The 25441-nt window shown below is 36.4% G+C and overlaps 1 protein-coding gene across 1 annotated transcript in view; it reads right to left on the reverse strand.

Moving 5' to 3' along the window:
* Smp_133820 (peptidyl-prolyl cis-trans isomerase-like) overlaps window positions 1-10640 on the reverse strand; it is a gene marked incomplete at its 3' end in the record, with an annotated part of 28666 nt that extends 18026 nt beyond the window's left edge. Inside the window, exons 1-7 of the mRNA XM_018799871.1 lie at window positions 10596-10640; window positions 7099-7285; window positions 6466-6568; window positions 5815-5918; window positions 4440-4535; window positions 3260-3347; window positions 1312-1417 (exon numbers count right to left, since the gene is read on the reverse strand). Of these exons, the coding sequence (XP_018653741.1) occupies window positions 1312-1417; window positions 3260-3347; window positions 4440-4535; window positions 5815-5918; window positions 6466-6568; window positions 7099-7282 (681 nt within the window). The 5' untranslated portion in view covers window positions 7283-7285; window positions 10596-10640. The remainder of the gene's footprint in view (window positions 1-1311; window positions 1418-3259; window positions 3348-4439; window positions 4536-5814; window positions 5919-6465; window positions 6569-7098; window positions 7286-10595) is intronic.
* Between the last annotated feature and the right edge of the window lie 14801 nt (window positions 10641-25441).

The following is a 25441-nucleotide window of genomic DNA, read 5'->3' on the forward strand; positions in this document are numbered from 1 at the left end:
CCCAAACCAGTGGTGTACATAGGCCCCAGGATCCTAAAGGAACAAATGAAGTATGAACCAATTGTTGGTCACTGGCTACCATGGGATTACATCACCTAACGTTGCTCCACTGCCTTGTAGATCAGACCTTTAGGTCGAAGGCTCCGGGCAGTATCACAGCCCTAACACAAATCAATGATAACTACTACTGGCCTCGTTGATATTGTGTGGCGCATATGTATTTGGTGCTCCCCTTGTACCAATGTTTATGTGCTCAAAATAAAATTTAAAAAACATTGATAATCCTAGGAAATATGTTCACATTTGACCACCTCGAGCAGTAAACATAAACAATTTTCTAACCTATCACTTTGTATCAATTGTCTGAAGTACAAATCTTCAGTAGGAGATTTGTTCAAGAAATTGAAAAAGCTAGCCTAGCCTGACAAACACTGAGTATAAATATATTTAAAATATGCTTGAATGTAAGATAAAAAGTAGCATCTGGATAATAAGAGGAAGGTAAATTATATTGCAAACAGAAAGGAGAACAGAAGCAATTTAAAATTAAATAACAGTTTCAACAAACCGAACCATATTGCGAGAAAGAATCAAAAACTAGCCAATTAAAAATGATTCATGCTTGTTTTGTATCAATCAGTATAATTTGTTAACTACAGTACAGGTCTATACTATTCATCAGATGAGATACATATGATTCTTTTAAACAGTCTCCAATGAGTCTACATATACATATATATAGCAGATATGAAAAGAATGAATAGCAACCGGAAATGATTGTCCAGGATAGTTGGTTGAAGAATCCAGGTCCGTAGCTCATGCTCCTCCACGAGGGGTAACAGGCGTAAGTATGGAAGGAATCTTATTCGATATGACCACAAAGATATTAAGACTTTGGTCGATAATATTTCGTTTTAAATAAAGAATGGCTGTTTGGGGAAAACCTAGTTTTTATTATTTCAAATCCTACGATAAAATATTACAAGAATTGTTAAGAGTCAAAAACGCCTGAAGACACATTCATGATAACTCACGTAACTGAGTAATTACGTGTATATTCGCTTAGCAAGCTGTAGTTCACGTAAGTCATGTGATTTCTACTCAAAACAAGATAAATGTAATGGAGGTTAAGTATCGATTGTGTAGACCGTTCCTAACACCGGAATCTCAAGAGATAAAAACAAGGTATTTGAAAAGTGCTTATAATAGATTATAACTATTAACAGTCTAATTGATATTAATTAGATGTGAACTATGTGTAACCAATAAGTTAACAAAGATCCAGCACAAAACTGAAGTATAAGAACTCACCGCTAAACATACTATAGGCGCTTCATGTAATTTTTCAATTGTATGTAATAATTCACCTTTGCTACGTGCATCAAATATCCGAATTTTAGAACTATCTTGATCGGATCTACAAATCGGTTTTTAAAAACATTTTTTTTAATGGTTAGAACTCCGTAATTTTGTGAATAAACAATATAGGATTTAAGCGAGTAACTTAAAATGATATTTCATACATTCATTGATCCGAACAGACAGTCAGTGGAACGAAGTGACGCGCGGCGGAGAAGGGGAGTGAGTCAACTCGATTTGATTAAGCATGATCCGATATTTATGGTCAGACAAAAAATAGGTTACAGACACCTGATGAATAGGGTAAGCAATTAACACACATACACTCAAATAAAAACAGTCAGGGTTAATAAGTGAAGAATCAACAAAGGCGAAATGTAGATTGAGAAGAATGAATATACTTGTCTGTCCAGAAGCTAGAATAACCTATGTGAGCTTGGCACAGTACTAGCCACTACAATTTCTACAACTACCGTTCACATTCCACCTCAATTTAGATGCATAAAAGTGGTACTTAACTATAAGGTAAATAAAGTCAATGTTTCAGTTTTATAAACAGCTGGTTGATGTTATGCCTAGTTTACCAAACGTTTAATTATACTAACTAAACAATATTTATGATCCTAAAAAACATATTGACTGTTGATGTTTGCTTAGAAAATGTTGAACAGTTGTTTTATCTAGTGAGGGAACTTTGCCACAGTACATTACACAAGGTCAAAATAGATCGTCTTGAATTTATACGGGAGAATATCGGACTTCTGATCAAAGACTAGCTCCTTCAATATTAATTTTATATTGTATAAAGTAGTTATCACTAACATAGAGGGTTTTAAGAAGGGTCAAAAAAGAGTATTGAAAACAGTTCTCTGAACTGATGAAAACGATTGGTTCTTTGACTATTATCAATGCCTAGTCTTTCTCATCATTATTGCTACTACATTATTCCAATCTCTCGTTACTAATCTTGTTAATTTTGTGTTGTGCTGATATAGTATGGGAACTCTGGTTGCTGAAAATCTGTCCAAAGGCCTTACATTGGTCATGATTAACAAACTGATACAACACTGCAATAAAATCCAATCCCAGTAAAAAATATTCTCTTATTCAACAGTCAAGCGATTCCATTGAAATCATGAACTGACCATAACCAGACAACCATTGAAAACCTGAAAGCACTATATGGCCGTTTCACCTTTGTAAATGATACCTTGGCGATGTGTATTCACCGCCCCGCAGAAAGGAATGTAATCCACAACCTTCCGTTTCGCGAGTGAACGCCCAGCCTTTAGATAACTGAGACGAAATTCGATAGTGTACAAGTCTAACTCTAATCAGTTCATAATATTGCGCAACCATCTATTATTTCCATCGAGTAAATTCCTTACACCTGAGACAGTTTGGCTCAACTGGTTAAAAATCCTTGCTAGAACGCCGGAAATTTCCTCTCGAAGCTAGTCATTAGTGAGTACATGATACTTCTCATTATGGAGTCGTGAAAACTGAATTTTGTTGAAATCACTATTGGATTCTGAGTCAGTGGTCTAGAGGTTAATAATTTGCATACAACACCGAAGGCCCTGGGTTTGATTCTCGCTTCCGGGGTTGAAGATCACACTGCTGAGGAGTACCATACCAAGACGAGGCGGCTATCCGGGGCCTCCAGCTTTTTAATGGCTGTTTTACTTTGATCGGCTCGTGATTTCAGTGAAATTCAACAATATCCGCAACTCCATAATGAAAATCGAAAAATTACTTTTTAAGTACATAAAATTTTAGTGTTCATAAGCGCTGTACAACAATATTAATATAAAGTCCAAATATACCGGTTTCAGAAAAAATTAGTATTTAATAAATAGTAGATTGGATGAATAAACAAATAAACTAACAAGTAGCATACATTGCAACTGCATTGACCTCATCCTTTGGAGTATAAATGAAACAACACCCACTAGGTGAAAAATCTAATTTCATCATACTAATCATATCTGTAATTGAATGAAAGAAAGAAAAAAGACACGTTTATAAATAAATACTAGAGATATTTACAATACTCTATTCTATATATGTTGTACTGTTTATGATAAAACCAGCTATAAAACATGATTCTTAATCTCGAAATGCGATGAGGTGATTAGAAGTTAAATTGTTTACCTTATGTGTATAAAGACAACTGACTAAGTAATTTGAAGGCTATATATAGACACGTTGAAGGTGGGGATAATAGTCACATGTGTATTTTAAATAATTGAGGAAACCCAGAAAATTCAACGTAAAAAGCTCAAAGGGTACCTGAAAACTCCGGGAAACATTTTATCCAACCAGCATCGAGTAGAAGTTTCTCAGGAACATCCAGAAAAGTGAAGAGTCACGTGTAACATTTCTCATTGGATGGTTACTTATCCTGTTACTATGTTTAGTAGTCCCAGAACTTCCCAGAAGCCCAAGGCCGTTCGAAATGCTATAAATACCCTACATTTTCTGTGCATAAACTCAATTTAGAATAAAACACTCTTCTCATATTACGCGCTTTTTTCTAGTGTTCAAGTTGTGTAGAGTTAGCCTGGGGTTATTAGAAGAGCTTAGAGAGCGTACAGCTAGATACGAATGTGTGATGTCCCAAGTTGTCATACCACACCACTACGATGACATGAAATGAACATGATGACTAGCAAATGAATCAGAATAATGTGGTAACAATGATCATGAGAAAGATTAAACGTTGAGAATGCAGTTCGAAAATAATCTCAAAACATTACATGAGATTACAGATGTTTAGTAAGAACTATAAACATCCAATTTTATTGGTAGTTTCAGTGATGGCTTTATGACGATCAAGATTACTTCGATTCATTTAGGTGTATCCGTGACTAACGATTATCCGTAAAGTCCCAAAGCATACAGTTCATATGCTCTTTTTTAACCAAATGCTCACAGAAAGTAAAAAAGTGTACTACTTAAACGCTATCTATAAAAAAATACTGGAAACTAAACGGATAAAGAATACATAAGAAATGAACAAAATCTAAGCCTGTCAAGACAATGAAAGGACAATTGATCTAAATCTTTCGATAACTCACCAAAATTAATAACATCAAAAACCTTGGCAGTTTTATCATCACCAACAGTACAGGCTAATTCACCATCACAGCTAACTGACAAGCCAAGAATAGCTCCTGCATTTGACAGTGAAATGGAAGTACAATGAATGAGATTTATTTAGAGTGGAAATATTTAGAAAGAATACACATAACGCATTATCATTACAATTCATGGTTAAAATTCCACAAAATAAGGTCAAGTAATTAGTTGATTTAAAAAATGAACTAATCAGGATATTTAATTTTTACATGCACTATAGAGAAATGAAACTATTGGATATTTGGTTAAAAGTTAAAATTGATTCAGAAGTAGAACAATATTTGGAGGTTATAATTAGCAAAACAGCTATCCAGTACTCTTATGTTTTAAATAAGTTCTAACTTCATATCAATCTATAATAAGGGGCAATTTAAATCTACACTAATCTCTACAAGCGTCTATCATCAGACTTGACATTTAGTCATCGAGTTACAAACCAAATTTCATTCCTTTGATTCTGACATTTAGTCACTAAAAGTATCACTTTCTGCGTTATGATATAATATACAGTTTAGTATATAAGTGAACTATCAGCTTTGATCAAGTTTGATCAATTTGTCCGGAAAGTAGATAAGATAGAAAATATATTCATTAGAACCTATTGTTTCGGATGAGAACAGCTTGTCGCAAAACCCAGAATACATCGGTTTAATATCAGAACACCTGAGAGGTTCCGAATGATAAATATCCCAATAATGAGTTAAAATATTTGTCTGGCGTTCTTTTACATCTAAAAATTTTCGAATAATGCCTATAATTCTTCAAAGATTATACACCAATAGGTTACTGTCTGAAAAAGACATTTACTGATAGGAACGCTATCATTTAGAAATAGAAATCTGACTGTTAACAGATAATGAGAGAAAAAACATAATTTACACAGTTTTGAAGATCTTTAGGCTGATAAGATTGTCACAGTAGTTTAGCTCAAATACAAAAATCATTCTGAATCAAAAGTACCCAAGATTGCCCTGCATCATCTATGGGAATCGACATTATTGTAAACTCTGCCATGATATTAGATGTGTGAAATCAGTCAGCAAAAGCCTAAGATCTAAATGTATTGATAATCGGTAAATATCATCAGTGCGTAGATAAATCCCAACCCATAAAATCCACTATCGAAGTCAGAGACATCGTCACGAAGCTGGTCAATTAATAACCTATACAACTAAGATGTGAAAGAATTATACAGCAAATACATAACACTGAAATGACGGGACGTTTTAAGGTAGAAAATATACTAATCGAAATGGGATAATGAAATCAAGATGGTAGAGAAAAGAAAAAGAAACGTCTGTTAGAGATTCTTACCTAAATGTGCTCGGTAGTGTTTGATAAACTCTAGTCCAACACCATCAGCTTTCCGCCAAAACTTAAGATGACCATCATTGCTACATGTCATCAAATAGTGAGTTCTGTAATTTAGGAAGTCAAATTAAAAGTTAAGTAAAATAAGAAACACTAGAAAACGCTAATTTAAGTGGGAGGACTTGAACAAGATCACTGGGAAGTAGAGGCTATCAAAGAAACAAAAACGATTTTTCGAAATATCATTTAGCTAAATTGTCTTTCTTCTTTACTAGCACAGTGGACCTTTTAAGTTATAATTAGAAGCTAATTAAAGGCATTCATGGAAGACAATCCATCAAGCAGCTGACATTTCACTGGTAGCAAGAAACGGTCTAAAGTTTGGCCCCTTTTGGAGTCGTGAGTTGATATTCCTGAGTAACCATTAACTATGATGAAAAGATCGTTTGGTGCTAGCTAATTAATTGCATTTCTATTATCTGTGCCAATCTGTGAGAGAAACTCTTCAGAATGACCTTGATTTTATATTAATCGTAATTTGGTAGTGAATGGACTGAATAATTTTCGTCGGGGATATAAAAATTAGTGTTGATGAACCAATCATATAATAGCGTGATTATCTTCAGCATTATTAGAATTAAAAAAATCACTTACTGTGAGTAGGCAACGTGTGTTATCACATTTCTATGCATATAACTTATTTCGTAGTATTGAGCTATTGGAATATTACGTAGGTAAATTGCTTCATCTTTAAGGACTGAAATGCACAAAGAAAGTGAAATGTTTCACGAGACCGTACCTGTTAAGCGCTCCACAATCGGTAACAATAAAAACAGGAATTTAAAAAAGGAACAAAACATCAAGGTAAAGTTGCATAAATTAGAACTGTTGAATGGACGGAAAATAATGTGGGTCTACGAAACAACTGTGGTTAACTTTGAGTCGTGTCACTAGACCGTAAGTCTGATGACCCGAATACCACATCTGCCTACAAAACAGTACATGATTAGCATCAACAGCAGCAGACCTTATCAGCTATCATCACAACTTTAGATGACCATCCTCAGCTGTCTACAAACTAATCCTCACTTTAGCTGGTTGTGTGACGTGTATAATTTGTTCATGATCAAGGTATTACATTCAATACGGTGTGGTGGTTGATGTGACTATTATTCAACATCTTGAAGAGAACTTGTAATCTATCGACTTAAGAGAAATGTCAGAACAATAATATCTGAAGTTCATCAAGGATAAAATAAAAATTCAGTGACAAAAGAAATGGCCTACCTTTACGTTTCTTTTTAGGGATTGCTACAGAATCACCATTTTCGCTGACATCTTCCTGAAACTGCATCATTTCAGATGGTAAAGGACCAACAGTATCTTCTCTAGGTTCATTTTGATCATTATCGTCGGCCTCGTTGGAATTTTCGGTTGGCAAAGGGCCGATGGCTTCATCATTATCAGACATGATCTATGAAAAAAGCAGATGTTTCGGGGTGTTATAACATGAAAGATGAACAAGTTAAGAAGTTCAAAAAAAGAATCGTTACAACGTGTAACAAATTGTCAATACAAAGTTGGAAGTAACTCGGTTGCGTGTATTTGGTAATATATCAACAAAGGCAATAAAGTAAGGAAAATATTTTTGAAAATAGAAGTAGATATTTTCAGGACAGTGGACTCTATTACCTGAATAGAATGCAATAACGACTTGACTTAATCATCTAAGTCCATTTCAGGTGGTAGGACATAAGATCCAAACACCTAACGCTTAACAGCAAGTTACTAAAGTATCCTTTAATTAACACGTTTCAAATTATATCGTAACGTTTTCCAGTAACTTTTTCCCTTTGCTGTCCATGAGAACATAAGAAATTTTTCACAAGTCAGAATTATTGTGAGTCGGTTTATATTCATAATTTTAACGTACAAATGTGAGAGACTTTAGCAAATTTCTGGGACCGGAGCTTACTAAATAAGCTACCGGAACTAGGTGTACAGATTGACTCAACTAGGCCAGACATAATCGCAGTCACAGAAACATGGCTGACGCCGTCTATAGATAGTAGGGAACTTGATTTCGAGGGTTTTACATTAGTAAGGGCCGATAGAACACAAACGCGTAAAGGAGGGGGAGTAGCTCTATTCATTAGGAATGCTATCCCATTCACCATTATCGACAGTGTATCCCATGAGAGTGGGACGTATGAATTAGTTAGCTGCCGCCTGAAATGCAGGGGACAAGAGTTGCTACTTAGTTTGATCTATCGCAGTCCAAGCTGTGAGGCAAACGAGGTCTTGCTAAGCAGTCTCAACACTTTATCACGAAGTGATCGATGTATAATCCTAGGGGACTTTAATGCACCCATGGTGGACTGGGGAAACCTGCGGACTGAATCGTCAGTAAATTCCTTCGAACAGGAACTAGTTGATGCGGTAATCACATGTGCCCTAGTGCAACACGTGAAGGAAGCAACTAGGTACGACCCGGGTTCTGCATCATCCCTACTAGATCTTATATTGACTCATTATGAGGACGACGTTGCAAACCTGGATTACATGCCACCCCTAGGCAAAAGTGATCATGCAGTTTTAACCTTTGACTTCCATATAACTGTCGATCACGAGTACGCTTCAGCTCAATCCAGACCTAACGTCTGGAAAGCAAACATACCAGACATCATGAAATCAGCATCATCAGTAGATTGGAAAATAGACCCAGAGTCATCAATCGAAACGGCTTGGGACATATTCCGGAATTTATACTTAAAAGTTACCGCCCCCCATATCCCTTGGACTACACCTAAGAGACCGAGAAACTCCCCACCGTGGTTCAGTAGGGAGGTTCGCATCCTTCTCCGTAAAAGAAGGAAAATGTGGGACAGATTTAGGTTACTGGGGACTGACGAGGCAAAATCTCAGTATCAAAAGGCTCGAAATACCTGTGCCTCAACCCTCCGTAAGGCCAGAAAGCTGTACGAAGAGAAAATCGTTAGGGAATCCATAGAATGCCCTAAACGCTTGTATTCGTATATAAACCAAAGGGCAAAAAGAAGAAGAAATGTTCCTTCACTATGGGGAGACAGTACTGCCTCATCACTAGTGGAGGACGACTTTGGCAAAGCTCAAGTATTCTCTAAATACTTTAGCAATGTATACACCATAGAAACACCCTTCTCACCAGTCCATGAAAATCCCCCCACACAAGCACTGGACAGCGTAACCATTAAAGAACTCGATGTCTTTGGTCTGCTAGTTAAGCTTGACATAGGTAAATCCACTGGACCCGATGAACTGCATCCTAGGTTACTAAAGGAATTAGCTAACTTTGTTGCGAACCCTTTAAGTGTATGTTTTAATCTATCCGTAACCCAGGGTCGTCTACCAAAAGACTGGAAGAACGCCATAGTAAGTCCAGTCTTCAAAACAGGTACAAAACATAAGCCTGAGAATTACCGACCCATTAGCCTAACTAGTGTGGTTGTTAAAATCTTAGAAAAGATTATTCGGAAGGAGCTGTTAAAGTATCTCGATGAAAACCGGATCCTCTCCGAAAAGTAGCATAGTTTTAGAACAGGTTACTCTTGTCTCACAAACTTATTAGTCGCTCGTGAAAGCTGGTGCGCTCTTAAGGACCAAAAATTACCTATAGACGTAGCTTACATCGATTTCAGCAAAGCTTTCGACAAAGTTCCGCATAACCGGCTATTATATAAGCTAAGGAATGTCGGGATTGGAGGCAATCTATTGATGTGGATAAAAGACTTCCTGGTTGGGCGTCAACAAAGAGTAAGGGTGAACTCCAAGTTGTCTAGCTGGGAAACTGTGCTTAGTGGAGTCCCCCAGGGTACAGTTTTGGGGCCAGTGTTATTCCTCCTGTACGTAAATGATCTCCCTCGTCTACTATCGTCATCGGTCTTACTCTATGCTGATGATGTCAAGATATGGAGAGCGATACAAAGCAAGGGCGATAGCTTAGAACTTCAAAATGACCTGGAAAGATTATCTGAATGGTCCCAAACCTGGCAATTGCCGATAAACACTTCCAAGTGTATTGTGATGCATATTGGCCACCAGGGTACAGATACATACACGATGAATAACACTGAGTTACCTATTGTTCAGGCACACAATGACTTAGGCGTCATCGTTAGTCAAGACTTAAAGATTACTGCACACTGCCGTGCAATAGCCGCCAAAGGTTTTAGGACTTTATGGTCCATACGCAGGGCTTTTAGACATCTTGACGCTAAAACGTTTCTGACTTGGTATACAGTGTTCGTACGCCCTAAACTTGAGTACTGCATACAAGCAGCTAGCCCCTGCCTAAAAAAAGACAGTGAACTCTTGGAAAGGGTTCAGAGAACAGCAACTAGGCTGATTCCCGGAATGGCGAAGCTCCCGTATGGTACTAGACTGACCAAGCTAAACCTATTCCCGCTGTCATATAGAAGAATCAGAGGCGACTTGATTACAGTTTTCAAATTGCTTAATGACAAATTTGCACCTGATATGCCCTCATTTTTCTTGTCTTCCAAAACAGAAAATCTACGAGGACACTCCAAAAAAGTTCACAAGCCCCGAACGAATTACTTGTCAGCTGACTACCGACTTTCCCATCGAATAATCAACGAGTGGAATTCATTACCTCAGCACGTGGTTGAGGCTCCATCCGTCGACTCCTTCAAAAGAAAGTTGGATCAACTGAGAGACCATCATTGCCAGGACTAACACAGGCCATCAAGCCTCCTGTCCTTTCCAAACTGAAACTGATCTCTTACCAAATTGATCGGGCCAACTGACCTTGAGATGACGTTTTAATTTGTTTCACCCGCTCTTCAATTTTTCAATATTTGCATCACGAGAATAAACAAACGGGTTGATTTCTTTTCGCTCGCTTCTTGGCGCTTCAGTAGAGTTTCAGGAGTTTAGTCTAGTCACTGTAATTCCCTATTTCCAGTCTGTGTGGTAGTTATTTGTGGGTTTGTGTATCTTGTAATTGAATAAGTGAGATTGTCTCAGGACAGTAAGGTTTCTGGTTACCAGCAAATATCGAACCACCAGACTGGAGGTTGATAGATTTCTGTGTAAAACTAATAAACTGATAATTCGGGTGCTAGGAAAAGACTATCGTTACAAGAATAAATTAGTTTATTGATTGGTAATGTGTCGGATGACGGAGTTCAAAGAATAACAAGGGAAACGGAGATGATACCAACGGAAATAGGAAGTAGTTACTGATATGCTATGATCATAACTGTGGTAATCTACGAAATATGACCAGACACATTTGGGCCATGAGAGTGATGGTAATCCATGCGTGAGTACGTGTTTGTCAAGTCTCCTCTTAAAGCCATCTATCGGTGAAGCTATAGTCCTAAATGGAAGCAACTCTTATTGAAAAAAGTGGGTGTACCTAGGTGTTAGCTCTTTTATGTACAATCTTTCGAGGGTTGTCTCAATGAGCGTGGTGATGATGTTCTCGTAATGCGCTCGTGTTGGGATGACTTCGCACACCCAATATATTGTACGACATTATCAGATCGCCTGTTATTCTCCTGTTTCCGAACGAGAATAGCACTAAGTATTGAAGAAGGTCCTCTTAAGATCTGCTTTAGCCCTATCACTCACTTTGTTGCCAGTCTATGAACTTGGTCTAAGAGGTCTACAACATTTCAGGGGGAAGCGAAGCTCTAACTTCTCATATGCTAAAGATAACACCTTTTGCACAATACGTAAGAAGACGTTCTGGCACACCTTTTAAGACGGTTGTACATAAAAAAGCGTCCGTTACTTACCTCAAGTGTTAAAAAGAATACAAGCACTTTATTGAAGAATTCGCTGATGAATCATCTCGAAGATCTTAAAGTCTCTTTCCGCATGTCCTGTTGTGCTTGATTTTACAAGTGACAGGTCATTTTTTACAGCGGTTCGAAATATAGCTAGTTGTGTGAACGCACTGTACGAAACTAGCTAAGTATTAGAGTTGACAGCTAAGTGAGTTGGTTTCGCGTTGAGGTTCATACTGATGCCTATGATTAAATACTGACCCTCGTATAATTTTTTACACAATGTTCCGTCTGACCCTGTTTGGACGACAGTGGTAATAGAAATTCTGAGCATATATATATATAGACCCTTGTATTTCATATGCTTGTACCTACAAACAAACGACATGGAGGGATTGGCGGATATAGTGTGAACCCTAAGTGTTGCTAGCTTAAACATGATTCTCTAAATGTGACTCAATTCTCATACTGAATGCACACTGTATGAAATACATATACAGACTACAGTCTTCAGATGATATTCAGAATTAGTAAGGACAAAAATAAGTAGTGTAGAATCAACGAGACGCATAAACAAGGAGTGAGTTTTAACTGAAGGTCAGACGTAAAGTGCTGTATTGGAGACTCTAAACAAACTGGAACAAATGACGATGAAGTATTTCGATAGATAATAACTGCGAGCATTTCTCATCATATTTTTTCACATGTTAACAGTTTTTTTAATGTTGTTTTGGCTGATTAGTAATTACGGTAGATCTCAATGATTTAGCATTCTGTTTTGCATTTACCTTACCATATCGACAGTCAGATCTCTTCACAGAATCAGGATTAGTAAGGGAATGATCGGGATCAAATTAAAATTTATCAACTTCGTAGTTATTCACTTTATTCTTATATATGTTATGGGCTTAATTAGCACATAAGTCAAGAATCTTCACTTCTAGACTCATCATTCGACAATATATGGTTGGTGGTCACTGTATCGGTAATACTGAGATCCAATGGGTTTCCGTCAACTAAATAAACTTCGTTTACACGATATTTAGAAGATGAAGCTGGATTTTCATATATTCGCAATTCTCCTCATTACTATATCGGAGTAAGAAAATTGGCTTTCTGTCAAAACATTTGATTAACAACGATGTGGATGTCGTAAGTAACTAGTACATTTCCTGTAAAAATAAATACCATAAATTGTGTTTAAACCTGTCAAAACATACGATACGATTTCACTCATTCTAATTCTAATTCGAGTTCTAGATTTTGCCCTGTTAAAGTCCTAGAATGTCTAAAATTAGTATTAATTCGTCAGACGATTTCATATTCACATCTGTCATCGAGAAACAAATGAATTTGATTAACATGGGGAAATCGCCTATCAACGCATCACCGTCGAACGTGGAAGGTTACTGGGCATGTTTCAGCTCTCGGTGTGTGCGACGTGTTATATCCTGGTGAACATATAAGTACGGGTAATTCTCAGGACTTCTTAATTGACTAATATTCCATATATATATATTCTTATTGTTTAACTATTGAGTAATTAGATTGTGTATACCTATATTCATCTTATTATAAGCTTCATTTTTATCTATGAATTATTATTATATGATTTACTGTCTCCCACGTTCACAACCACATTTGGCTTGATCTTGTACAAATATTATTTTTTATTTTATGGTTTGATGTGGTCTATCTGTCTGGCATATGAACCTAGTATGTTTGAAATAAATGATTCGCATAGCGGAAGCGGCAATCGGTGTTTTGGACTCAATTAGTAGGGCTAGGTGGACAAAGGACCAATAAGGACTCTAGAGTGCTCATACTGGTTGAACGTCATTGATTTGGCACAGTGTTAATATTGGAAAAGTCGTATTTCGATTGGTGAATAAATCACGTGATAAAAGCCGAACATAAAATTATAACGAATCGGATACGGCCTTCTCATTTTTATAGTCATAACAAATTGGCGACGACCTTTTGTAAAGTCACGACACGACGTGACTTTAAAGATGATGGTATTTTAGTGTATTTCATACCTGCTATCGTTAGCCTGTATTTTGTCAAAGAATCTTGCCTGCTCCGTTAAATCATTTCTACTTCTGTCCAACACACTAAGACGATTATTAACCGATTATTTTCATATAACATTATTAGATGCGTGCAAAAGCGCGCAATCCAAAGTAATTATTTCGTGTTCTGGGTCAGACTACCATAGGCCTTGAACTAAGACTTCAAAAGCAAGCTCTTAGTTGTAAGTTTGGGATCATCTACATATCCGACACCATGACCGTCTAGTTCACGGTTGAATGATCCCAAACCAATAAAACAGCTTATGTCAATCTCTTCCGACATTTTTCACTTGAATAAAGACTTGTTATTTTACTTATCAAAACGCTAATAATGATCTTCGTGATGCTGTTGCTGTAACGACCGAAATGCGAATAATCAATTTGAGCACAAATCTAACGAACCGAAGTCCATTCGATTAAGTCAGACTACGTTCTCCGCATAGCATACGTATCGTTTTTGAGTGACCCGCATTAGATCACATCAAAGCACAAACTGTGTGTTCAATTTAAACAGTTCCAATTCGATAAAGAGAATAAATTATATCAGAAGTACAAAATACTTCAGACGGTACAGCCTGTGCTATACAGTTATGGGCTTCTCTAGCACAAACTAACGTGGTAAACAACAGGAAGAATAGTTAGTAAACAAACATTCGATACCTGTGAATCAATAAAAGTATTCCCGACAATATGGGATTAGTTGTCTATCTGCAAGGATTCCGTCAACCTTCTTGAGCAAACACTCAAACGTTATCAGTTATATCCTGAGCCACGTAACCTCATTGTCAGTGATCTGGCACCATGCAACAGTAAATCAACAATTTTGGGCGAATCTTTAACCAAGATAAAAGAACAAAATACCGGACAAGGAAGACTAAAGAACACAAAGCGTGATTAAAAAGAGACTTCAATAAATATTAAAACAAGACAGGGGGAGAAACTAAGGGATGACAATGCTGCCCAGTAAAATGACGTGGAGGGATTTTCAGCGATCATTTTAATCACAGTTATAAAACAACTAGATGTCTTATTATCCAGTGTGGACGAATCTTTTATACTACGGAAAACTCAGACTGGCATGACTGAACCTCCTTACCCGATATTGACACAGTTTTCACTGAGGAAAGAAGAAATTAGTTGCGTCAATATTCCTTCTCTAGGTGGTGATCATGACCCGCCTGTGTTTGGATTACATACCGCCAAATTACCGAGTTCCCACACTTCCTTTAGTGTTTGTATGAACTAACGATTTCTTTGTGCTTGATGACTGCTTGATTTCGAATTCCAAATACAATACTTTTGTTTGTGCTCATCTAATACTTCTTGTTTATATTGCATTATTTCTGGGATTCCCATTTTGTACTATAATACAAATACTTCTAACTAGCGAATTGGCGTCTCAATGGAGCCACTAATGTGACTGTTAGACATACACTCAGATTTTGATGCTTTTGAGATTACGTGGATAGGTTTGAGGTCTGGAGCATGACCAAGGAAAATGTTGACGATGTTAATATTATGGCTCATTTCTTTACATTCATCGTAAAAGAAGCATACAACCCAATAAAGACTTTGGCATTTCCTGATAAGCCGGTTTCACTTTGTTATTCAACTCTCAAGGAACTACCACTAGACCATTTAAAGTGTGCAAATTTCGAATTCGGCAAAAGAGAAAAATTTCATAAAATAATTCATCAGGACATCGTTCTAGTACAGGACTCCTCATCAGTTCGTATCCATCGTCCCACATCAAAGGAACTCGAACACATGAACTTCAACCTCTATAGTTTATTAAATGAAAAGGAAACTACACATTGCACAGTGGACTAAACGAAGCCTTTCAATATGAATTTGTTTCTAGAGAATGTGAGCATTTTCATTTCCAAGTAATGCGGGATGTATACGCTTTGAATAGAAAGTTAAATTGCTTTGGATTCTTACTTTATATTTGACAATGTTCTATTTCGGTTAGGTTTTTGAAAATTGTATGATGTTATTCATTTTCATTAGTATGGGATTGTGGAGATTATTATATTTTTGATCGAGATCATGAGCCGATTGATGTTTGACCACCACTGAAAACCTGGAAGCACTGTATGACCGTTTCGTCCTATTGTGGGACTCCTCAGCAGTGAGCAACCACGATCCCTCCAACGGGATTCGAACCCAGGAACTTCAGTCTCGCGCGTGAACGCCTAACCCCTAGACCACTGAGCTGGCCGGAATTTATTGGTGTCTTTGTCTAACTTCAACCAATCCACGAAATTGCGAGACACATCCACCATTGTCTTCAGTGAGTTACTATCTCACAACAGACCACAAGTGACCAGTAGAGTTCAACAGGGTCTGTTGTGAGATAGTAACTCACTGAAGACAACGAAGGATGGTGATTTCAGGGGGGATCTCACATTCTGTAATGAAATTTTATTGATAACCTGTATTCGGTGGTATTTCGTTCGTAGTGTATTGTGAATTAGAATCACCATACAGAATGTGAAGGACAATTGATGGAAGGTTTGCGAATGAAGTAAATAATGTATGGTTCTCATATTTTATGAAGATATTCGGTAATTTCGTATGAAATAACAAATTGGTTGTCCCACCCTCCCTGAATCTCGTTTACTACATGTTGAAAATTGTGGCGAACTAAATAGCTATATTTTCCCAGATTTTGATTCACAAAAGAGTTTTTATAAATGTTTCCATTTTTAGAAGTAATAATATGTAACATACGCTTGTAGGATAAGAAACTTAGTGGTCAAGTATCATCAAAGCATTTTTCATAGTAGGAAAGAGATAAATTATAATGAACGTCATTCACTGCTATGAATTCACCAACGGTAGGAAAGAAAACCATAATGAGAAAACTATTATGAAATCAAACATTACGGTCACAATTGGCATCAAAAAGATTAACAACATGTACAAACAAAGAAACCATTAAGAACAAGTTGCAAATATATGCATGGAGGGATTTTCACACAGGAAACCTTCAAAATGGATCTTACAACATGAACTGAGAAAAATGAACAATTACGGTGTAATACTTGTAGGTCTGTGATCAATATTTTCACACACAGAAAATTGTAAGTTACACAAGATCTAGAAGAAAAACATACCACTATGGAAACTTACCGAAAGGAGATTGAGTAAGCATTAGTCTCAATATAACAAAAGCACATTGGGTGCAGGAAGCATCATCACAAAGAATGGGTCTGCGTAGAAACACTGGGCATGAAAACAAGAAGGTAGCAGCCAAAAACGTGAGAAAAAAGGCAGAGCAAGCCAAGATGTAGTTCAAATATACGGAAGCAAACAAACAACTGGAGAATAGAGTTAGGGTTGACAAGTGAGAATATGTAGAAGAACTGGTAATTACACCAGAAATAGCTGTAATTTAAGAAGTATGAAAGAACCATTTGACACAAACAAAGGGCTAACAGAGAAATATGGTAAACCATACCAACCAATCGACAACAAAGAAGGCAAACAAATCACTGAGATTCAAGAACACTTAGACAAGTGTGTAGAACAATTTGGAGAGCTCATCAATAGACCGGTTCCCATGAATATGTCTGACTTCAAGGCGGCATATACACAATTATATATATATATATATATATATTACTGCACCGGCAACAGACGGAATCAGCGAGGCGACCATACAAATCAGGAACAGCAAATAGTAAGACGAGAGAGTATACGAACTGAAGCACTCAACTCAGATGTAGAGGTAAGGGTATAAAGGTCCCATGTTCTCCTCAGAAAGATTTGGAAGTAGGAACAACTAACATCAAAATGGAAAGTGAGAAACCTCTACAAGCTACTGAAGAAATGGCACTGTAGTAATAATTAAACTTACATGGATATCACGCTACTGTAAATAATAGGTGAAGTTTTCAGCTGAGTGTTGGTGAACTGAATGGGAAATTGAGTAGATTCACAATGTCGAGATCAGCAGTTGGTTTTTATAAAGACTGATCGTATACTTGCCGAATTTCGACACTGAGTATAATTGTTCAGTAATCGATCGGATGAAAATTGTTTGACTATGAGGAAGCATTCAAAAGTATGGATGGGAAAACGTCGTGGTACCTTCTTCGAAACTAAGAAGTACTCGAAAAGGTTATGGGGATTCATTTTGTATTGATTGTTTGAATCGTCCCACTGATGTTTAGGACCGTGATTGAATATTCTCTTATTGGTGCATAAAGATCCCGTACGGATGGCCTCGATATTGCTTTAATTCACTGGCATTATAAGCATAGATGTTTAGCGGCTAGCAGTGGAACCCAGTTTGACGCGCGTTTCGTCCCATCTGGGACCAGTCATCTGGATATGCCTTCATCCCAGTGTTGATGTTCACTCCGTCACTCGAACCCAGCACCATTCAACTAAAACGAGCTGAAAAATTAATGTGTTTCCTTTCTAGTCTATTCCAAATGGTCAAATTAAAGTGTTTTTGATAGAATGCTAACCCAAAATACGATTGAAGGCAGAAATAGGGTTCACAATATGTAATTACAAGAAACAGAAGAAATAACGTCTGAAAACCTCATAAAACAAAATCCTTTCCATCCCTGTATAGAGAAATAAACGCAATCAAATTCATCAGTTTAACAGAAAGTTTACAATAATTTGCATGACATAATGCATGATAGAAGAAGGAGAAAATTACTGAATACGAATTTAACTACCTACTGATAAAAGTAGTATAGCACTAAACATTGAAAAACCTCAGGTATCATATTCTTTGTAACGGTAAAGCGTTAATCAACAAATGTGAATCAGTGGTAATTAAATGTTTATATCATCATATCTATAATTTACTTTATTCTGTTTTGTATACTCATCACTTATCTTCTACAAATCGTCCTTGTTTCTAGGCTTTCCCTGTAACAAAGTTGTTTATTCATAATTGAAAATATGAAATTGATTAGCTTGTCGCAATACAATTTACAAAATTTTACTTAAGCTTTATCCACGTTTAGTAAAAGTGCGCAAAATATCATACATTTAGGCAATCTGGATTGGGATCATGAATCGATAAATTTTCAACCATAAATGAAAAGCTGGAAGTACTGGACGACCGCTTCATCCTACTGTGGGACTCCTTGACAGTGCGCATACACCATCTGGCTTGCGGGATTCAAGCCCTATACTGATAATCATCATGTGCTCTTCAGTGACTAGCTTTGAGATGTAATTCTTACAGTTCTAATGAAAAGCCGTGATCAGTGGAGTTCAACTGTGTTGGGTGTTAGGCAGTTACTTACCAAAGATAATAGAAGATGGTCACGCAATATCGTGAATTGGTTAAACTTAGACATTAACACCTTTGAGTGTTGACTCAGTGGTCTAGAGATCAAGCGTTTGGGCACGAGACCTAAGGTCCTGAGTTCGAGCTCACGTGTAGGATGATGTATGCACATTGCTTAGGATTCATATACTGGGACAAGGTAGTTGTCTAGAGCTTGCAGGTTTTCATTATTAGTCTAACATTGATCGATTTATGACCTAAATCGAAACTCAGCAATCTCCACAACTCTATAATGATGTACGCAATCGTCAGTACATAGATAAACTTTAGCTAATCTTAAATTAGGAATGAAATATACCTTAGGTCAAAGTGTAATTTGTTGACTTGCCTTTATATTTCAGTTATCAATTGGAATCATTAAAATAATAGTAGGACAGTGCGAAGTTACATCTACATCAGATCTTCTTTGTTCATCAATGATGCTTCCCAGGTACGTGAAAGATCCCACCTCTTCCAGAGTTTCTCCATCAAGTGTGACTGGGTTAGTGTTCTCTGTGTTGTATTTGAGAATGTTGCTTTTCCTTTGTGTATGTTAAGGTCTATTGATGCAGAGGCTGCTGCTACATTTGTTATCTTCATCTGTATTTGTTGGTATGTATGTAATAGGAGGGCTAGGTCATCTGCAAAGTCCAAATCATCTAATTGATTTTGAAATGTCCATTGTATTCCGTGCTTCCTCTCAGATGTCGAAGTCTTCATAATCCAGTGAATCACCAGAAGAAAGATGAAGGCAGAGATTAGACAATCATTAAAATATAAAACTTTGATATAAAGTCCATTACGGATTCTACTTAACACTTTATCCATAAAGTGTTCAATTCATTAAAACAACAATAACAACAACAAAAGAAACTTCCAAAACTGAATCACCTGTTCATTCATTAATGATTTGTAAATATTTATTTACATAGAAACATTAATTGAATAAATAAGTAAACAATTCTGGATGTAATAGAGATATTCATTGTTTTTTATATTTATCAGTAATTATACCCTATGAAACATTGAACATTATGACTAAGAAGGGTATAATGAATAATTTTGTTGTTATGAACAACTGTTGTACACGTCCTTTTTTATTTACGGATAATGTTATTTTTACATTTTAAGTTTATTATGTTGCTATGGGAAAAGATGACTTTTCAGTATAGCAATCATGACAACTTTCCTAGTTGATTTTAGTTTCTTAAAACTATCGAAATGATAATCTTTATTGTAAGGATGGCTCGTTTGCAAACTCAAGGAAGCCTCAAGAAGCCCAGAAAGAGCAGAAGACATTTCATCCAATCACCACTAGGGGAACATTCTAGAATATCGACGTGTAGCTTCCCTATTAGATGGATAAGAATAACTCCCTATGTGCCTATTGGCTGTCCGAAATGATGATTTACACTCAGCCAAAAAACTATAAATACATGAGATTTCTGTACTATATTTTGACACTGTTTTAGGGAATAAAATTCCTACTTACTAGTCTTCTGTCTTCTCTCTTGCGACGTTGCGGGTTCTATCGTTCAAGTAGTCTAGCAAGAACCAAAGCTCTAGATACAACATTTATATACACTGAAGGTTGTATATATTGTGTGATAATGATTAACAGTTAGATCTTCAATGTACATTTCAAACTGTACTTGATGTATTAACTAGATATGCTGAGATCTTAGTGTAGTAAACAAGAACACGAGTGGCGACAATCGAATGTTTTTCAGCACAACATTACAGAATTTCTCATTAAAATATGAGAACCATATTACTTACTTACTTATTTACACCTGTTACTCCCAATGGAGCATAGGCCGCCGACCAGCATTCTCCAACCCACTCTGTCCTGAGCCTTCCTTTCTAGTTCTATCCAGTTTTTGTTCATTCTTCTCATGTCTGTCTCCATTTCTTGGCGCAATGTGTTCTTTGGTTTTCCTCTTCTCCTTTGGCCTTCAGGATTCCATGTGAGAGCTTGCATTGTGACGCAGTTGACTGCTTGCCTCAATGTGTGTCCCATCCAGTTCCGGCGCTTCTTCCTGATTCCTTCCTCCGCTGGTGGCAGTGCACCATGAGAACCATATAGTGAACAGTTAATTTGTAAAATAACGATCAATTGTCTCCATTTGACTGTTTCTTCTGCAAATATCCATCCATAGTCTCCGATTATAATTGTTCATACATTTTCGTACCAATTGCGTGCCGTTCCCGTTCTCTCCTTGTTGATCTTCTACTAAAATAACTTCAATGCCCGACCATCACTATATACTAATTATGTGAATATCAGTAACCCACACTACATTAGTATTGATCCATATACTATTCAAACTTTTTTCAGATATGTTATATAGTAAACAATTAAAAACGTTACATTGACTAAATATGCAAGAAACATTGGAATAAATTTTTCCTTAAACCTATCATTGATGATGTTTGGCATTATTTTTTATAAACTTTCTGTCAATCGTCATATATGTTAACATCAAACATATCAAATAGAAATCATTTGAAATTCATTGATAAAGTAATACCCAATTTTATTTGAATTCATAAATCGATTAATGCTGGGCCAATGATGAAAACCCACAAGTTCTAGACAGCCATCTTGTCCCAGTATGCGAATCTTCAGCAATGCGCATATATCATCCCACACGTGGAACTCGAAGTCAGGACATCCAGTCTCACTTAGACCACTGAGACGACATCCAATGGTATTAATGTCTAACTTTAACCAGTCTGCGATATTGCGTGACCATCTTCCATTGTTTTTGTTGAATAACTTCTTCATACCCGACATAGTTGAACTCCACTGATCGTGGCTTTTCATTAGAAGTGTATGAATTACTTCTCAAAGCTAGTCACTAGTGAGCAAATAATAATGCCCTATTTGTCGACTAGTGTATGCTGTATTTGATTGAAATAAAAAAGTAACTTCAAATGAAACTCTCAATCCATTCAACAGCGGGTGAATATCACATCATCGCTCTTTGTAACAACTGTACAGTTTGTTGTATTAGTTAGTCGGTATACAGTTTGATAATACCTAAATGATAATAATCTAAATTATTCGAGAAGTTCTTAATCGCATATTAGATAATAGTAGTAAATTGATATTCTGAACTTGTCTCATTATGAGGAGCAGTTATTAACAATAATTGAATAATTTTTATATGCATTGTGAGGACGGTCCACAGGTGAACTTGAGGAAGCTCTAAGAAGCCCAAAAGGAGCCGAACATATTCCATCCAATCAGCTTTTGGAAGAATATTCCAGAATCACTACGTGTAGCTTCCCTAATGGACAATGCTAATAACTCCCTATGTGCGGATTGGATAACTAAAATGATGATTTCGTTTTTACTACAAACTTTAAACACCTGACAGTTTTGTACCATAATTGACACTGTATTGGGAATAACATTCTAACTTACTAGTCTTCTGTCTTCTCTTTTGCGACGTTGCGGGTTCGATCGTTCAAGTAGTCTAGTAGTACGTGGCATAGCAAGAATCTAAAGCTCTAGATATAGCATGCACTTTTACAGATACAAAATATCTTCATCACAATCAATTTTGTTTCTAAGATACACTTAAAAGTTAGAAATATTAATATAATATGAGCACATTTCTCTCTTCAGATTCCAAGACTACTCATGAGTACTACGGTATTCCCATGAAATTTTATATTTTTAAAGTATGCTATACTAAATATAATATTCATTTAGATCTAACATAAGTTGGAGAAGGACTGCCTTATGTCTACATTTCAATTATCTCTATATAAAACATGAAAACAACCAAAGTGGAAAACTTATGAATAGACACACCCATACACGTTTACATTTATAATTTACTTTCATTCATTTACAATTATATGTTTCGGTTATTGTTTAGTCATTAAATAATGTTAAGATTTCATTCTCAGATTATAAGTCATAACATACTTTTACCTATGAATTGTAAGTCATAAATAGACGTTTTTCAGTATAGGATTGTGGAGATTTTGAGTTTCGATCGAGATCATGAATGTTAGACCACCACTGAAGATCTGGAAGCACTGAATGACCGTTTTGTTCTAGTAAGGAACCCCTTGATAACGCTCATCCATCGTCTCGCAAGTGGAGTTCATTTGTGTCTATTGTGAGGCAGTCACCCATCAAAGACAATGAAAGATGGTCGCTCAATATCATGGATTGTTTGAGGTTAGACATTAATACCGTTGAGCGTTGGCTCATTTGGTCTAGAGATTAAGCGTTAGCGTGCGAGACCGAAGGTCGTAGGTTCGAATTCTGAGTGTTGGACAATGGATGCGCACTGTTGAGGAGTCCGAAAGAAGAGAAAAAATGGCCGTTAAATGCCTCCAAGTTTTCAATGATGGTCTAATATTGATCCGTTCATGATATTAATCTAAATTAAATGTTTGTAAAATAATCACCTTATTCTGAATTTTTTTAAAAAGGCAGTTGCGATTTGTTGTTCTTATTTTAAATTCATGTGAAAGTAATATATCACTAAAATTAACAAAGATAATACTATTTAGTATTGTTTGTTTGAATCTTTCAGTCGATGTGTTAGGACTGCAACTGGTCAGTCTCTAATTGGCATATGTGTATACTGTGTGTATTGCCTCGATATAGCCTTAATTCACAAGCATGTTAAGCAGGGATGAATAGTGGCTAACAGTGGAATTCAGTTTGACGCGCGTTTCGTCCTATTTGGGACTCGTCAACTGGATGTACCTGCATCTCAGTATGCACATATGCCAATTAGAGACTGATCAGTTGCAGTCCTAACATATAGATGGGAAGATTCAAACAAACAATGCTAAATAAATTTAAACTTCACCCCATTGTACAAGCAAGTGACTATCAGGACTCAGTAGGTAGGTGGATAACGCGATGGTGTTTGAAGCGAAGGTACTGGGTTAGAGTCTCAGAGTGAACAACAACTCTGAGATGCAGGTACATCCAGTTGACGAGTCCCAAAATAGGATGAAACGCGCGTCAAACTGGATTCCACTGCTAGCCACTATCCATCTCTGCTTACCAAAGATAATACTAGATAGAAGTTCTGAGATATAATAGAATCAATCATAATAACGATAACAAATCTAACTCATTCATATGATGTTAGTATAAGAAATGAGAACAAGAGTGGAGGGTAGACCAAATGCATTTTCTTACAACATTACAGAACATCTTGGTAAAATCTAAGAACCAAATAGTAAATACTTCATTTGCAAAATATCAATCAATTATCCCAAGCTTAATTGTTCCTTTGTTTCTACACCAATCTATCTCTCTCTACCTCTCCCTCTCTCTCTGTTCTCGTTCCCTTCTCTTATATATTCTTAACTTTCTACCTCCATGTATTCCACCTTCGATTGTTGTTACATATTACTTATATCTGTCAACATCAGTAACACACACCACATTAGTTGAAGGTAATTATTTTCATTCACAAGGAAATATTTTCTCTTCAGTAGATAAATTCAGTAATTTTCTCTACCATTAACTAGATTCCTAATCATTATCGTATGTAATGAATCGTCTACTGACATATAATTTCCATTTAAACATTAAAAATACGAAGTTGAGCGAATGGTTCTCTTAGCAACGAATTTATTATCAAACTGTACAATCGAACATATATATGAACAGGGAATAACCATGATGATGCAATCGAAACATTATAATACCAGATTACGTAATATGGATAATAACAATAAAACTAATAAGTTAGTAACCAGTTATAATGTGAATGAAGTAAGGTGATTAAAATGTTTTTGTTATGATAATTAAAGATAATAGAGGTGTGAAAATAAATGAAGTGATATCATGAGTAACTACGGTTAAAATAATGAGAATGTGAGACATAAGTAGAAGGGGAAGTTCAGTAATGATAACGATAAGAAGAAGTATTCTGTCTTGAGCTTATGGATGGTAAGAGTTTCTGTCATTTTAAGGAGTTGGATATGAAGAAATCTAGGTAGATTTGGATCAATCGAACACAACCTTAAAATCAACCTGTGAATCAGTAGAATGATTAAAGTCGACTGGTTGTTTGAGAGTGAAACTTCTAACTGTTTTCCTCTCATGCTTATAGAACTACACTGGGATATTTTGTCGTATCCGAGCTGAAAGCAAGCACTGGATACGGCTAATGTAACTTGCTTCACAAAAGTAATCGAACTGGTAGATGGTTTTTATTTATTTATTTATTTGAACACATAGATATTGGTACAAGGGGGCACCAGATGTATATGCGCCACAAAAAAATTGTCATTTCATTTGTGTGAGGGCTGTGTTACTGCTCGGGTGTTCAGACCGAAGCAGGTGGTTATCTTAGGGGGCCACACCCCGAGCCATTGACCTAAAGGTCTGATCCACAAGGCAGTGGGGAATCATAAAGAAATGAAGTTCCATAGTAGCCGGTGACCAACGATTGATTCATATGCCATTTGTTTCTTCA

The sequence above is a fragment of the Schistosoma mansoni genome, chromosome W (assembly GCF_000237925.1).
Source record: "Schistosoma mansoni strain Puerto Rico chromosome W, complete genome".
Taxonomy (NCBI): domain Eukaryota; kingdom Metazoa; phylum Platyhelminthes; class Trematoda; order Strigeidida; family Schistosomatidae; genus Schistosoma; species Schistosoma mansoni.